Raw genomic sequence first — 15,000 nt, forward strand, 5'->3', positions numbered from 1 at the left:
CTGAAAATGAGCATAATATGGCCGCTTTAAATCACTGCTCTTTATTATCAACGTTTCATTCCTTTGAAGACATTTGGCAGAGCAGCATTGTCTTTTTGTTGACCAAGTTGGATTGCTTTCGTGAACTTCTACTATCTAGCCTACTTTTAGTTCTCAACAGTCCTTTCCCCTTCTCACACAGCTTCTGTGCTTCGCAGCGCAGAGGGATTTTTTTTTTTTTTTTTTTAAGTGCTCGTGCCCCCATGCGTCATGAAAAAATGCCGCCCCGGGTGGCTGCCCGCTTCGCCCATGCCAAAAACCGCTACTGCAACACACATACACAGATAGTGTTGTGAATCATTAATGAGCTCCACACTAAGCTCTGGCCTGTCCAGCGCCTCAGCTCGGCGGCTGACTTTCCGCTGGGAGGCAAAACATAAGCTCAGCTACCCAGGAGATCACCCACACATAACTTCCTGCTCATTGGGAAGAACACACACACGCACACGCACACACACACACACACACAAACGCAGGAGCAGAAAACACGAATAATGGTTAAGCTAATTTGCTACAGGAGTTTTCATCAGTCGTATGTCGTTGCTTATGAATTATTTTGTAGTGGCACACATATTAAGCCCAGAAATGAACTGGAAACATTCCCAGTACGTTTACAGCATGTTGAAGCCTGGGTCAGGGTTTTGGGATAAGTGTTTGGGATGTCAAGTTTTGTATTTCAAAATATAGTCCGTTCTATATCAGAGTAACACACAGCTATTTAAGTCCATTGGCTGGACATAATAGTAATAACAACAGGCATATGAAGGTAAAGGGGAAAAAAAATCTAATAAAGACACGGTGCAAATCAAATTCAAACAAAAATAGAAAACCATTTATCTTTTAATTGAAATTTTTTTATGCCACTTGACTAATTTCATTTTGGTAAATAAACAGAATCAAAATGAAACATCTGATTTACTCAGTAATGAAACCCCTTTGCATCCACATTAACAGAAAACAATGCTCTCCTACAGCATTTCTGACATACAGTACATTACCATGATGCACTCAAGTGCGAGCGCCATTCATCTCTGCTTTACTGGAGCGCAGCATTTTCAATCTCCATTTTCCCCTACGTTACTACTCAGTCTCACTTAATGGATCCCATATTCATTCCCGCCATCACCGCCGGTCACTTGCCCCCATCTACGGACAAGTCCCTTGTCTCTCGCGCAAGACACTAACACAGAGCTGTGTGAGATGGATGAGTGAGGCAAAGTGGCGTCTGCTGCAGTCGCACAATACAGATTTCTCTGTGTAGGAAAGAGGCAGCCATTAGAGCAACAGCAAGTTCTGGGAAAAAGGCAGAGAATTCAGACTTTGATTCCAGTACCAAAATAATATATAACAGTTGTATATTACTACAATAAAATGGGGCTTTAATTTGGTCTTCCTATATGTGGAACTAGTCAGGTCATGATTTAACACAGTGGCTCCCAAAGAAGGGTCCGGGGACCCCTAGGGTTTCTTGAGGGGGTTCCAGGAGGTCCGCAGCAAAAATGGGGAATCATTTATTTTCACTATAATAGTAAGACAATGACCGAATGTATGAATATTTTGGTTATGGGTTTCATACACTTTCTTTAAGGTTCAAAGGGTCAAGGTATCTTTATTATCCCCGAAGGGCAATTCAGTTTACAGCCACAACAAACAACAAAATAAATGTCAAGAGTTACATTTTAAGAAAGTCATTCACAATTCTAATGGCAGCAGGAATAAATGACCTTTTGAACCTATTCTTTCTGCATTGTGAAAAGAATGTATCTGCACCCTGATGGTAGCAACATGATTTTGCACTCCAGAGGATGGCTCGGATCGGCCAAGATCGACTTGGCTTTCTTTAAAGTTGTTGTCCGTAAGATTTGAGTTAGGTTGTTTTAGCGGCAGTTTTTGGTGGTAAGATGTAATTGTGTGTAAGTGTGTTGTTGGTAGATTGGCAGCTCTAACCTGCGATCGCGCCTTCACATGCTCCAGTCCACTGATAGCAGTTAAGTCTAAGATGAGCTAATACATCCATCATAGGTGTGATTGGCGGAGGACAAAAAAGCAGGAAAATATACGCCGCACCTACCATGACCCTGTTAGCGCGACTGTTAGCTTCACCTGGCTAACGTTAGATGTCAACCTCCTGACTAACGGTTACCGCTAGCTAGTGATCTAGCGAGGATTATCCCTTCAGACCACAGTGGACTTCAGTGGACTCTCCATCCAAACTCCCGACTGGACCTTCGTCTGCCACGACTGCCGGACTCTTTCAAGTCCATGTACTCCGTGTCTCGGCCGATCACTTGGTAGCTTTGAGATACCTGGTCAGCTGTCAGCTTACGCCAGCTAGCTTCTGTTAGCTTCCACCAACTGATGGCTCGCCCATGGCTCTGTTCACTGTAGAGCTCTTTTAGCCATGTTTCCCGGCTCAAGCAAATAGCTAACACTTACAGCTAAAGTTAGTGTTGGCCACTACCTCTCTGCACTGCCGAAAATGGTGCTCCTAAAATATTCCTCACTGCAACTTCTCAACGTCATCTGCTACGTCGCTCCAGCTTGCAATGCCAACATAAAATAAAAATAAAAGTATTGTCCCGTTGTCGGCTTCAGCTAAGAAAGAAATGGTTCGCCCCACACATCCAACATTCTTAGAACACATCAGATAACCTTCCGCAACGATTGCAGGCTCTTTGGTGGAGCTCTGCTTTGAATGAAGTTCCATCGTGACAAATGAATGGACTGCTTGCGGAGTGACATGAAGACATGAATCAGAGTCACAAAAAACGTTGACAGCGGTGAGCACTCATTATGTTTACCAATACCCGACCCGTGCCTTGCGCACCCTTCTCCAGAAGGTACGGCACGGGCCGGCCCGCAGCCCGGGGTAGGGAGGGAGCAGGTCCGGGATGGCGAATGGCGGGCTATCCTCGTTGGAAGTTTCCGATTTCCGAGTGGAATGGAACGCAGCATTAACCGCACTGCCAAGCTCGGGGGGAGAGACCAACCGCTGCTGACTGACGTAAAAAGCGTCGGGAAAGTCGCCACAGACACTCTCTCAGACTGTATTACTTCAAAAAGTTGCAAATACAAGCGCTTTTATCAGTGGGTCATATGCTCAATCACCATTGTTTTAACTCACTTTTTGATAGATAAGTACTTTCTGGACAATTAACTAGATGAAAATCTTACGGGCAATAACTTTAAGGATCTGTCCTGATACAGGTCATGCAGGTTGTTGGAAGGTAATAAAACATCTAGAAGCAAATTACTATCAGTTGGGTATCCTGGGACACGATTTTATTAAATGGGGGTCCGTGGTCTAATTTGTCAGTTTAGGGCTCCTTCACCTGAAAAAGTTTGGGGCCCACTGAATTAATGAATTAAAGTCAAGTAAGTCTGACTTTTCAGTTTTCAGTTTCACTGTTCCTTTTTTAGTGTTTTTGTTTGGACAAGACTTTATTGCAAAATGTGAATTATATATGCTCAGATGAATGAATAAATTAGCTTGTTTTCCTAAAGTGAAGAATTAAAATGTTCTTGTGAATATAGCGAACAGATGTTGGATGAATCTTCTAAGACCTAAGCTGGCTACAAACCGCAACTTAAAAAAAACGAAGAAAAAAAAAAGTGGCGAGTGCTGCTGTTCAGTTGCATTTTGCAGCACAAAGTGCTCTTCAGAGGCAGCATATTTATAACAAAGTCAATAGAAATACAAGAACGGAGACAAACAAGAATATTCGCTCTGGGCGTCTAACATTTAGGTGGAGACAGAGGAGTACAACAGCTGGAGCTGAAAATGTGTCAACTTGAGTACAAATGTGTGGTTCTTCTGAGCGCCACTGCACCCATGAATATAGAGACAGGAGAAGATGGTAGAAAAAAAGTGGGTATCGTGGAAACTTTGGCAGTCAGAGCTGCCGTACATCAGTCGCCAGTTAGGAGACTTGTCCATTGAATTGCAGGCAACTTTTGAACGTACCACCAAAACAAGTTCCTTCCCGAGGCACCGTGACTCTGTCCTGCACTTAGCGCCGCCCAAGACGATTGTGATTGGTTTAAAGAAATGCCAATAAACCAGAGCACATTTTTCTCCCATCCCGGGAATGCTGTGTGGACTTGCCAGCCCGTCCTCCGCAGCGTTGTGGAGGAAGGTCTGGCAATGCGAGACTAGACTCTTAGCTACACAACTCATCATCACATATCAACACTTACCAACAACAATGCACACAAACACACCCTCCCCACGCACACACAACATATTGGAGTTATGACTATCTCTCTCAAAGCTAATAAATTCACAAATTAGCATTTAAATCAGCATGACTCACTTGTATTGCTGACACTGTAATTAAGATAAAATGAGATACAATGTCACCTATAGGAGAAATTCGTACATAAGACATAAGGATGCACTGTCTCATCCAAATGCGTTCAATAAACAACCAATTACCAACTATTCACTTTAAAGTTGAAATTTTTCCATGTATTGTGTTGTGCTATCTTGCAGCCCCTCGGGCAGCTTCCACAGCCGTGTGTGTGTGTTTGACAGTATGGAGCAGCCTACAGTACCTGTTTGGTCCTCTCCCGCAGGTCTTTGTCTTCATAATGGGGGTGGTTGGTGAGAACTCTGCCTGTGCACAGCTTGATGCCAGCCAGCAGCTGCATGCTGCCTGCAAACACAGCCTGCTTAGGGGTCTTTGTGCTGTGGGCAAACAAAGAGAGAAGGCAGAGTGAAGGACACATCATTCACCGCTAAAAAATATATGGATTACACATAGATTGCAAATCTTCTGACGAACCAGCATGTTTTAGAGCGTTGTGAGTGAGATTAAAACAAGTCGGAGAGCCGAAAGATTTTTCTGCGGGTTGAAGGAGATGAAAAAAAGGTATTCAAAGGTGCATTCAGTCATCAAAAAAGTTTGATTGAATTTTTGCTTTCATTTCTTTTTTAAGCTTTGTTATAAAGTCCACATTTTTGCAATAATTTGGACGTATTGACGGCATTTAAAGGGTTCTTTCACAGATGTTGCTTCAAGGACGGTGCCTATCTACATCAGGACCGCACAACAATATTATTTGTGTTAAATCACAAAGAGATGACGAAAGCTGTGCAGTTACTGTGGCACAGAACTGCCTGAAGGCACAACCATGTGAGCTGTTGTCGTGGCGTGCAGGTTAATCTGTGTGTGTTAACCAAACTTGACCTTTACTGGCCTCTATTATGACAACACAGACACATACAGACACACTAAAAAGATGTTGTAGTAAAACATATTCACAGACACACACACACAGACACACAGACAGACACACACACACACACACACACACAGGATAGTGCTAGGATTGATGAAGCTGCTTGAATAAGATGAGAATACTGCACAGGTGCAGTATTGCAACAGGTGCAACTATTATGTTACAGGATGACTGGCTGACCATTTGTTTTTGTTTTTATCAAACGGCTGATTGGAGAAATTAGTCCAGAGTAGGGGACGGGAAAAAATATCGATAAGGCACTACTTTATATCCTTGTCCTTCTTCGTGCGATACGAGAATCGATACACTGGCACCAAATACTGATTCTTTTTTTTGGCATTTTAGGCCTTTATTTGATAGGATAGCTTAGACAGGAAAGGGGAGAGAGGGGGGGGGTGACGTGCAGCAAAGATTGGTAGACCTACAACCAATCAAAGCCACAAACGACAAAGCTCTCAGCGACATATGCAAGGCTGCCTGGTCTCACACTTCATCAAATTACAGCTAGACATTACACAAACAGTTCCAAGTTTACTGTGTCGGTCTGTGGATTCAGAACCCCAAACTGTAAGTATACCGCTAAAACATTTTTTCTTCTTCTTTGTGGCGTATGAACAGCCGCCTACACATGAGCTACTGCATCTGCAGAGATGATGCTTGCTAACACTAACTAATGTGTTTGTGCAGTCTTTACAAGCTTTTTTTCAAATGTGTATCAACTTTTATGAGCTTCTGTCAGTCTTTTCACAGTATAAAAGGCCAGCTTCACCCTTTCCTTCCTCTCACCGCCAGCAGCAGTCCCAGCTGCTCCTTTAGAGCGTAGCTCCTTCAGCACGTAGTGTATTGTTCGCTCTGATCCAGGATTCTCATCGTCATTCAACGGTACAGTGTGTGAACCGTTTCTGTGTGTTAATCCAGGCTCAGTGGCAAGGCCTCTTCTCTAGCACAGTGGAGAAGCTGAGCAATCACCACAGTAGTAAAACATATTCATAGGCAACCGGAAAATCCAAGTCCAAATGATTTACATCTTTAGTAGTGGTCTGATACGTGGTGTTTGGTAACCCCACATCATTCCCAGCACAGCTTTACCCAACTTGAACCATTCTAACTATTAAGGATAGCTGAAACCCCCTGTGTGTGTCAGTGATGTCACTCCCACCTCCAAAGAGCCGATAGCACTCCAACCTCACACACAGAGTTACGTGGTACTGGTAGCAACTGGTGATGATGACTAACAGTGAGATTGAGAAAGTGATTGGGAGAGTTCTTCTAAATGAGCCAGGCTCGCTACTGATTGAGAGGTGTGTAGTTCAATCAAGGACATCTCACTCTCCGTCTGACTAGCTCTCTGAACTGCCTTAGAGTTAGAATGTCATGGAACACACACACACACACACACACACACACACACACAGCTGCACTTTCACCGTTTAAGGATGAGGCCAAATGCTGCTGATTGGACAATTTAAAACACGACAAGGAGCAGAATGACAGGAAGACATTTAAGGGAGCGGGAGAGAGTGAGTCAAACAGCGAGACAAAGAGCGAGCAGAGGATGCAACAAATGGTGAGGATACAGTTTCACAGAGGGAGCCGAAAAATGGATTCTTACAGAAGGATTGATATACAAATGAATGGTGACACATATTTCAGTAGGTAAGACTTATGAAACTAACTTTCTGTCATATTTTCTGAAACTGACCCTATGTTCCAGTAGAATTACATGAAGCAGGTCATTTAAAAAAAATCCGGCTCCTCTGCTACTCACTTCAGCCTGTAGCGCGATTTGCAAAAATCCACCGCTCCCTGTTCAGATGCACCAATCAGGGCCAGAGGGGCGTGTCTAACTGCGTGTCAATCACTGCTCATGCCCACGCATTCATTTACCCTTGCGGGGGGAGGGGCTTAGGAGACCGTTTGGCCTCTAGCAGAAAGGGGGGGAGGGACTGAGAAGTTGTCGATGTTCAAATTTTTTGGCTAAGTCCTGGATCTTCACATTCCTACCTACGGCACCTTTAAGCTAGCTAGCTGCACAGTTGTCGCGCACACTTACACACTTTTGAAAGAGAAATAGAAGAGATTACTTGATCCCTTGATGGGTGGTAAAAGAAATGTACAGTATATTTCTGTTAAATCTCAATTTGAATTGTTTAACTTACTACGTTTGTTGTGAATGTTAGGAGTCCATTGCTATCCAAAAATGTACGCCGAGTCAGTTTTTGGAACAGTCATATTGCTCTTTTAGAAGGCACCGACTCATGTTTAAGCGTGAGGACTTGTGGGATAAACAAAGTCAGTGTTTTCACTTAAATATGCGGACATTTTCATTTGAGCCCGCTTCGTCTCTGAATGGGTCTCCATGCTGAGTAGCTCGCCACTGAGCCTCCTGAATTTGCAGCAAAACTGCTGTCAAAGCTCTCATTAATAATTTCCACTGCAGCCTTCATAATTCTCGACCACAGGCTGTATATCTCGAGCCAGAAAGGGGGGTGGGGGTGGCAGGTGGATGGTAAAAACAAGGAATCCTTGACTACTGACATTACTGATTCACACAGACTGGTATTATCGGATGGCCTGTGTATTTGGTGAACTCTGAAAGACCCAAGAGACGAAAGAGAGGGAGAAATTGATTGACTGCTATATTTCTGGCTCTTTAACGTGCCAATGAATGCCAAACAAATATTACAATGACGCTCCAATTGAAACTTCCCAACTGCAATATTGAAAGTGCAATAAAACCCACTCCTGACCTCCTATCTGTACTGTGAAATGTGAGCTTTGTTCTCTCGTCCAGCCACAGCCTGCAGTGCTCCGCAGTGTGCCGTGAAATGACAGTGCTGTGTATGGACTGTGGTTTATCTGTGAGCCATGATAGTCTGAGAAGCAGCTGTTTGCATTACACAGGCGCCTGAGATGAAGCCGGGCTCCACATGTAACACTTGCACTGCCTTGAACTCCTCACGGCCCAGCGTCGAGTTCAGATGTCAGAGAGCCGAGCGGTTTTCATTTTATAAGTTTTCCTTGACTGACACCGCAAAACAACACAAAATCTGGATTTAAAAAAAGGTGAAGATATAGATTGGGGTATGGGCAGAGAGGCAGAGCACATGGCTCAGACAGTAGCGATATTGGTGACTTTAAAAAACTGCACACTCACAACTATAACTCAGAGTTGGAGGCAGTGGAAGGACCAGGCATTGCTATGGATTTATTGACTGTCCATTTAGAAAGGAGTATCAGCCTACAGCTGAGCTGTGGAGCCACTGCTGTTATCCACAGGGGCAACTTGTGAATTATGGTGGCGCAAAGCACAGATGGACCATTATCAAGTTAACCTACGACCTTAGTTCTTCAAATCCGGGAAGTCCAGGGTCATGACTCATGACCGATTCCCCTGGGCGTTAGGATAATCTCCTCATCAACCTGTCTGACAAACATATTTATATACTCATGAGGGCCGAGGACACTTATCACTAGCTATTGTGAAGGCCTTTTTACCTCTAATCTAATCCTAATCTCATCTCTAAATCCATGTTTTAAACTAATAACTTTATCTTTTCCTAAACCTAATCTGAACATCTAAACTGATCCTGTTTTCAGATACTCTTTGCGGAAATAATTGGGAAAATTAGAGGGAATTTTCAGAACTTTGTATCCTTGTAAAGGACATTTTCGCCTTGTAACAAAAGAAGTACAACAAAACAGATAAAGATCCCTCTGCATCTGTATTTCTCTTCTGGTTTCAACAACAGGCCACATTATTTGCCGTACATGATTCATACTTGCAGCACATCCCCTGCAGCTAGGATTACCAAAAATAAGTCCCTGACAGCTTTACATAAATACGCTAGCTGGCCCAGAAATAAACTCTCTTCTATATGCATGTACGGCCCCTCATTATGCCACAGTTTGAGAATCTCCCATGATATGTCCATGTCAAAACGAAATAACCTTCGGCCTCAGTCGGCTGGAGGATACAGCCTAACACAAAACCCCTTCTCCATCCTATCACTTACATCTGGAATGTAATTAGCGCAGCAGCAAGAAGCTTAGCGCTCCGCCCTGCTCTCATCCCCAACCAAGGTAACACCAGGCAGCCCCTAATCCTTAGAGCCTAATGGGATTAGCTCCGGAGGGAAAGGGAACCCATGTCACACACACAAATACATTCAAAATCCCAACGTCTCCTCCTCTGTCTCACTATCCATCTCTCTGTGTCATCCCACTATTGGTCTAATAGGATTAGACAAAAATTGGCCATTTAAAAAAAAATCACATCTGGTCCACTCAGTCTCATTGCCCTGATGATGATAGTATGGAAATAATGAGCTTTGAATGATGACTTATTCAGTGAAGAAGTGCACTACAGTGATCATCCAAGGGAAGGACCTAATCTAAACTGGTTCTAATTCACGTATACTGCACAAAGCAGGTTGTCGTCATCAAATACGGCACTTGCATCCACAGTAAAAACATGCTAGACTCTGTTCAGGGATGGTCTAATTGAAGGACCATTTCAAGTTTAACACACTTCACTGTGCTGGTCTGAAGAGAGTATAGCGGAGAAAAGTGACAAGAAGAAACTGTGTGTGATGTGATGTGTCCTTTGCCAGACATTCTGTTTGCATAGTTACAGTGGGGGCAAAAAAGTATTTAGTCAGCCACCAATTGTGCAAGTTCTCCCACTTAAAAAGATGAGAGAGGCCTGTAATTTTCATCATAGGTGCATTTCAACTATGAGAGACAAAATGGGGAAAAAAATCCAGAAAATCACATTGTAGGATTTTTAATGAATTTATTTGCAAATTCCTCTGGAAAATAAGTATTTGGTCACCTACAAACAAGCAAGATTTCTGGCTCTCACAGACCTGTAACTTCTTCTTTAAGAGGCTCCTCTGTCCTCCACTCGTTACCTGTATTAATGGCACCTGTTTGAACTTGTTATCAGTATAAAAGACACCTGTCCACAACCTCAAACAGTCACACTCCAAACTCCACTATGGCCAAGACCAAAGAGCTGTCAAAGGACACCAGAAACAAAATTGTAGACCTGCACCAGGCTGGGAAGACTGAATCTGCAATAGGTAAGCAGCTTGGTGTGAAGAAATCAACTGTGGGAGAAATTATAAGAAAATGGAAGACATGCAAGACAACTAATAATCTTCCTCGATCCGGGGCTCCACGCAAGATCTCACCCCGTGGGGTCAAAATGATCACAAGAACGGTGAGCAAAAATCCCAGAACCACACAGGGGGGACCTAGTGAATGACCTGCAGAGAGCTGGGACCAAAGTAACAAAGGCTAGGCTACCATCAGTAACACACTACGCCACCAGGGACTCAAATCCTGCAGTGCCAGACGTGTCCCCCTGCTTAAGCCAGTACATGTCCAGGCCCGTCTGGAGTTTGTTAGAGAGCATTTGGATGATCCAGAAGAGGACTGGGAGAATGTCATATGGTCAGATGAAACCAAAATAGAACTTTTTGGTAAAAACTCAACTCGTCGTGTTTGGAGGGGAAAGAATGCTGAGTTGCATCCAAAGAACACCATACCTACTGTGAAGCATGGGGGTGGAAACATCATGCTTTTTTCTTCTGCAAAGGGACCAGGACGACAGATCTGTGTAAAGGAAAGAATGAATGGGGCCATGTATCGTGAGATTTTGAGTGAAAACCTCCTTCCATCAGCAAGGGCATTGAAGATGAAACGTGGCTGGGTCTTTCAGCATGACAATGATCCCAAACACACCGCCCGGTCACTGAAGGAGTGGCTTCGTAAGAAGCATTTCAAGGTCCTGGAGTGGCCTAGCCATTCTCCAGATCTCAACCCCACAGAAAATCTTTTGACCTCTGTCATCGCCAACAAAGGGTATATAATAAAGTATTGAGATTAACTTTTGTTATTGACCAAATACTTATTTTCCACCATAATTTGCAAATAAATTCATTAAAAATCCTACAATGTGATTTTCTGGATTTTTGTTTCTCATTTTGTCTCTCATAGTTGAAGTGTACCTATGATGAAAATTACAGGCCTCTCATCTTTTTAAGTGGGAGAACTCTCACAATTGGTGGCTGACTAAATACTTTTTTGCCCTACTGTACATGGTATGCCATACAGACTGCTAAACCCCACGCCCCACATCCAGACACACACAGATGTGCAAACACACACAAAAATACACACACACACACACACACACACACTACAGTACAGTACAGTACAGAGCCATTCCAAATCACAGCTCCATCTCTGATCCCATCATGGGGACGCTCTTGATCGAAAGCCCGGCCTCAGCGAGCCCGAGGTGGGTACAGCTCTGCCAACAGCTGGGTCCTTTCCAGCACCCCCCAAATCATATTCACGAGACCCATCGGCTCTCATCACTCATTGGCCAGACTCCTCCACAAACAAGTGCCAATACACATGCATACACACAGACAGGCAGGCAGGCACGCACGCTCGCTCGCACACACACACACACACACACACACACACACTAATCAAGGACATCAGGCAAAGTGAAACAGGATCTGCGGAAACAAGCTAATCAGATTTGCTTCAATTTAACGTGTGCTCTGGATTTGTGTGTGTGTGTGTGTGTGTGTGTGTGTATACCTAATCCAGGTCATGAGCTCCACAGTGTCTGGATCGTAAAACTCCCTCAGTTCTGATAGCTCCTCTATCAGTTTAGGCCAGAACTAGAGAGAAACAGACAGAGACAAGTGATGGAAAACCCTGTTAGCTTTTATTAAGACCGTAAAACAAAGTATGAAACCTAGTGATATATTTATAATAACATCTCATTACTGCACTGAATATAACAATGTATGTGACAGCCATTTAGACTCCTCCAACTGCAAAATAAATAATAGGGAAGCAATCATTTTTGGTGTCTTGTTATGATCCAATTGCCGTTATCATTTTCTTCCGCAACTTCCATTTTCAGGTATTCTCCTTTTCTCATATCGCTGCGCACAGTTTCTTTCTTTTTTTTACAAACAGTCCCGTGATGAGACCAACAATACAGTGATGAACATAAACCAGCGAGAAAATGGCATACCTTATAATACAGGCAACCGATCATCAACAGTGGGACTGCATGTCTGACAAGCCTTAACTGCAAAATGAGAGAAAGAAAACAGCTATAATGAAATGAAACGAAAGAATATAACCGAGAAAGTGAGAGTCAGACAGAGATACACCTCAAAATGAAGACAAGCGCAGAATGAGATAACTCAGAGATAACGGACAAGTATCACTTCACTATCTGATCCAATGCTGTTCTCATGTCATGACCACACTGACACCTAGTGGCCTCACTGGCAATGTTATCACCAGTCCAGAGTGCAGGCTGGGGATTCAAATCATCGTCATTAGGCAGCAAAATGGTTCACCTTCATGTCCAAGCAGCAAATCATAGAAAAGGGGGACATAATACATCTTTCGATAGTGTCTCACTGCGGTGTTGTCAAAGTTAGAGATCCATGTCATTCTATGGAGACTGGTGAAGGGCATCATGTTGGTTGTCACTAGACCTGGGTATCAAACGTCAATGCTTTCTGAGCACTGACCAAAATGTCAATATTGACTATAAAAAAGTGTACGGTATGCTCCGATTCTAACTTATTCTTTGATCAGATATTTCTTGATCTGAACAATCACTTATTTCAGACTGCAATGTTCATATAAGGCTGCTGTTAAAGTGCCCATATTATGAAAAAATCACTTTTTCTGGGATTTGGGGTGTTATTTTGTGTCTCTGGTGCTTCCAAATGCATACAAACTTTGAAAAAAAACAAACATCCATGCTGTTTTGAGTGAGATACGGGTTTCTGAATGTAACCTGCCTTCAGTCTCCGGGTGAGCTGTTCAAAATCTGCACAGCTTTCTACGTCACGAGACAAGGGGCCTAAGGGGGTTGACCGTTAGCATGCTAGCTCGTTTTGAATGGCAAAACACTGCTAAAACACAAACAAATTCACCCTAAGCTACAAAATAATTTGTATAGAACTACTTACATGTCCCTGTTCTACAGGTATTCAACGCAAAGTTGGAAGTGCGCCCTCGTTTAGAAGTTGGAGAAACAGCTAGCTAGCTCATGTAATCCTTATCTAGCTACTGAGCATGTGCGACTGACAACAAAGATGTTACAGCAGTGTGAGGTCTCACTCTGTAGCTAAAACAGAGACCTGAACACAGGGTGAAAAGAGGAGCTGCAGCAATATGCAGTACAACAAAAAAATGGTGTTTGTTGAAAATTAAACCATGTAAATGTTTTCTGATACAATCTCAAATTACAATTATGAACCTGGAAATGAGCATAATATGGCCACTTTAAAACACTGATACTCTAAAAGGTTCTACAGGAATAACACTTGACTTGCTTACTTACTTATCACTTACTTACTTACTTATTAACTTGAATGTGTTTTGGTGTATTTTGTTAAATAAAAGCAGGGTTTTATAGCTAAACGTGTATTCCTGAAACTAAGGTACTGGAAAAATTATTGATACTAAAACACAGACCTCGTGTTTGTAATGAAACAAATGATACCCAGCCCTAGTTATCACTTAATCATTTTCAGTAACGGATGCTTCCACTGGATCAGGGAAACTGAAAACATAGTTGGCCAAGCTATACACTTGACATTTCTCTAAAATTATGCTTAGAAAGCTGGTCTCTGGCTAAAAGGCTACTCAATCCAATCCCCTGGCCAGACGGGATCTGGTTAATGATCTCTTTCCACTTCCTTACAAACATTTAGGTGCTTAAAGAGACAGCAGCAAGTTTCAAGTGCAGTTTCAGACAGTTGTAACAATATACTAGCCTGACGTCGTCATACTCAGGTTCTAGTCAGAATATGAGTCTGATTCTGCTCCACTGGGCTGTGATTATGGGGCGTGTTTCAACCGAACCAGGAAAGAAAATGCCTCTGCACTCAATTGGATAGACCTACAACCAATCAGAGCAACGGACAGACCTACAACCAATCAGAGCAACGGAGTTGTAAACGAATTCAACCCAAGCGCTCTCTGGTGACGTGGTTGATTACGTTACTGTTGATCATCTGTCCATCATCGTATAAAGCCCGCCCTGACAATTTGATTGGTCCGAACAGCTCTGGTTCGAGCATAGTTGCTCCACAACGGATCAAGTCCAGACCGAACTTCCCGACCTTAAATGTTGTGGGCGGGGCTAAGTTCGGCTGGCATCCAGACTAACAATATACAGGTATATTCAGACAAACGGTACGAAAAAAAAAAAAAAACACACCGCACACTGAAGCACCGTAAAGCGCCGTGAAGCTGAGCTATTTTCATTTCAGCTGGCCCGCGTACTGCAGCGATCGTTTTGGCATCTCCTCTATTTCTTCCGCGAGCGAAATGTTTCCAGCCAGGCAGGTAATCACATACAAAAATGCCACAGTCCCGCTGGATACTTTACAAAATAAATCAATTTCAAAATAAAACAACCAGGTTTATCGTGATTTTGGCTGTCTTGACTTCTCAGCTGTGTCTACAGCGAGACACAGGATTAGGCACACAGGGAGAGACCGTCAGACGGACAGAGTGACACACACACACACACACACACACACACACACACACACACACACACACACACACACACACACACATAGTGTCACATAGCACTATCTTTGTGGGGACCCGTCATTGACATAATGCATTCCCTAGCCCCTTACCCTAACCTTAACC

The 15,000-nt window shown here is 43.2% G+C and overlaps 1 protein-coding gene across 2 annotated transcripts in view; it reads right to left on the minus strand.

Moving 5' to 3' along the window:
- dpy19l3 (dpy-19 like C-mannosyltransferase 3) overlaps positions 1–15,000 on the minus strand; it is a 69,775-nt gene that overhangs the window by 5,750 nt on the left and 49,025 nt on the right. For both annotated transcript variants that reach the window (XM_078249316.1, XM_078249402.1), the window contains exons 15-17: positions 12,344–12,400; positions 11,899–11,981; positions 4,594–4,726 (exon numbers count right to left, since the gene is read on the minus strand). In XM_078249316.1, coding sequence (XP_078105442.1) covers positions 4,594–4,726; positions 11,899–11,981; positions 12,344–12,400 — 273 coding nt within the window. The remainder of the gene's footprint in view (positions 1–4,593; positions 4,727–11,898; positions 11,982–12,343; positions 12,401–15,000) is intronic.

The sequence above is a fragment of the Sander vitreus genome, chromosome 1, assembly GCF_031162955.1.
Source record: "Sander vitreus isolate 19-12246 chromosome 1, sanVit1, whole genome shotgun sequence".
Classification (NCBI taxonomy): Eukaryota; Metazoa; Chordata; class Actinopteri; order Perciformes; family Percidae; genus Sander; species Sander vitreus.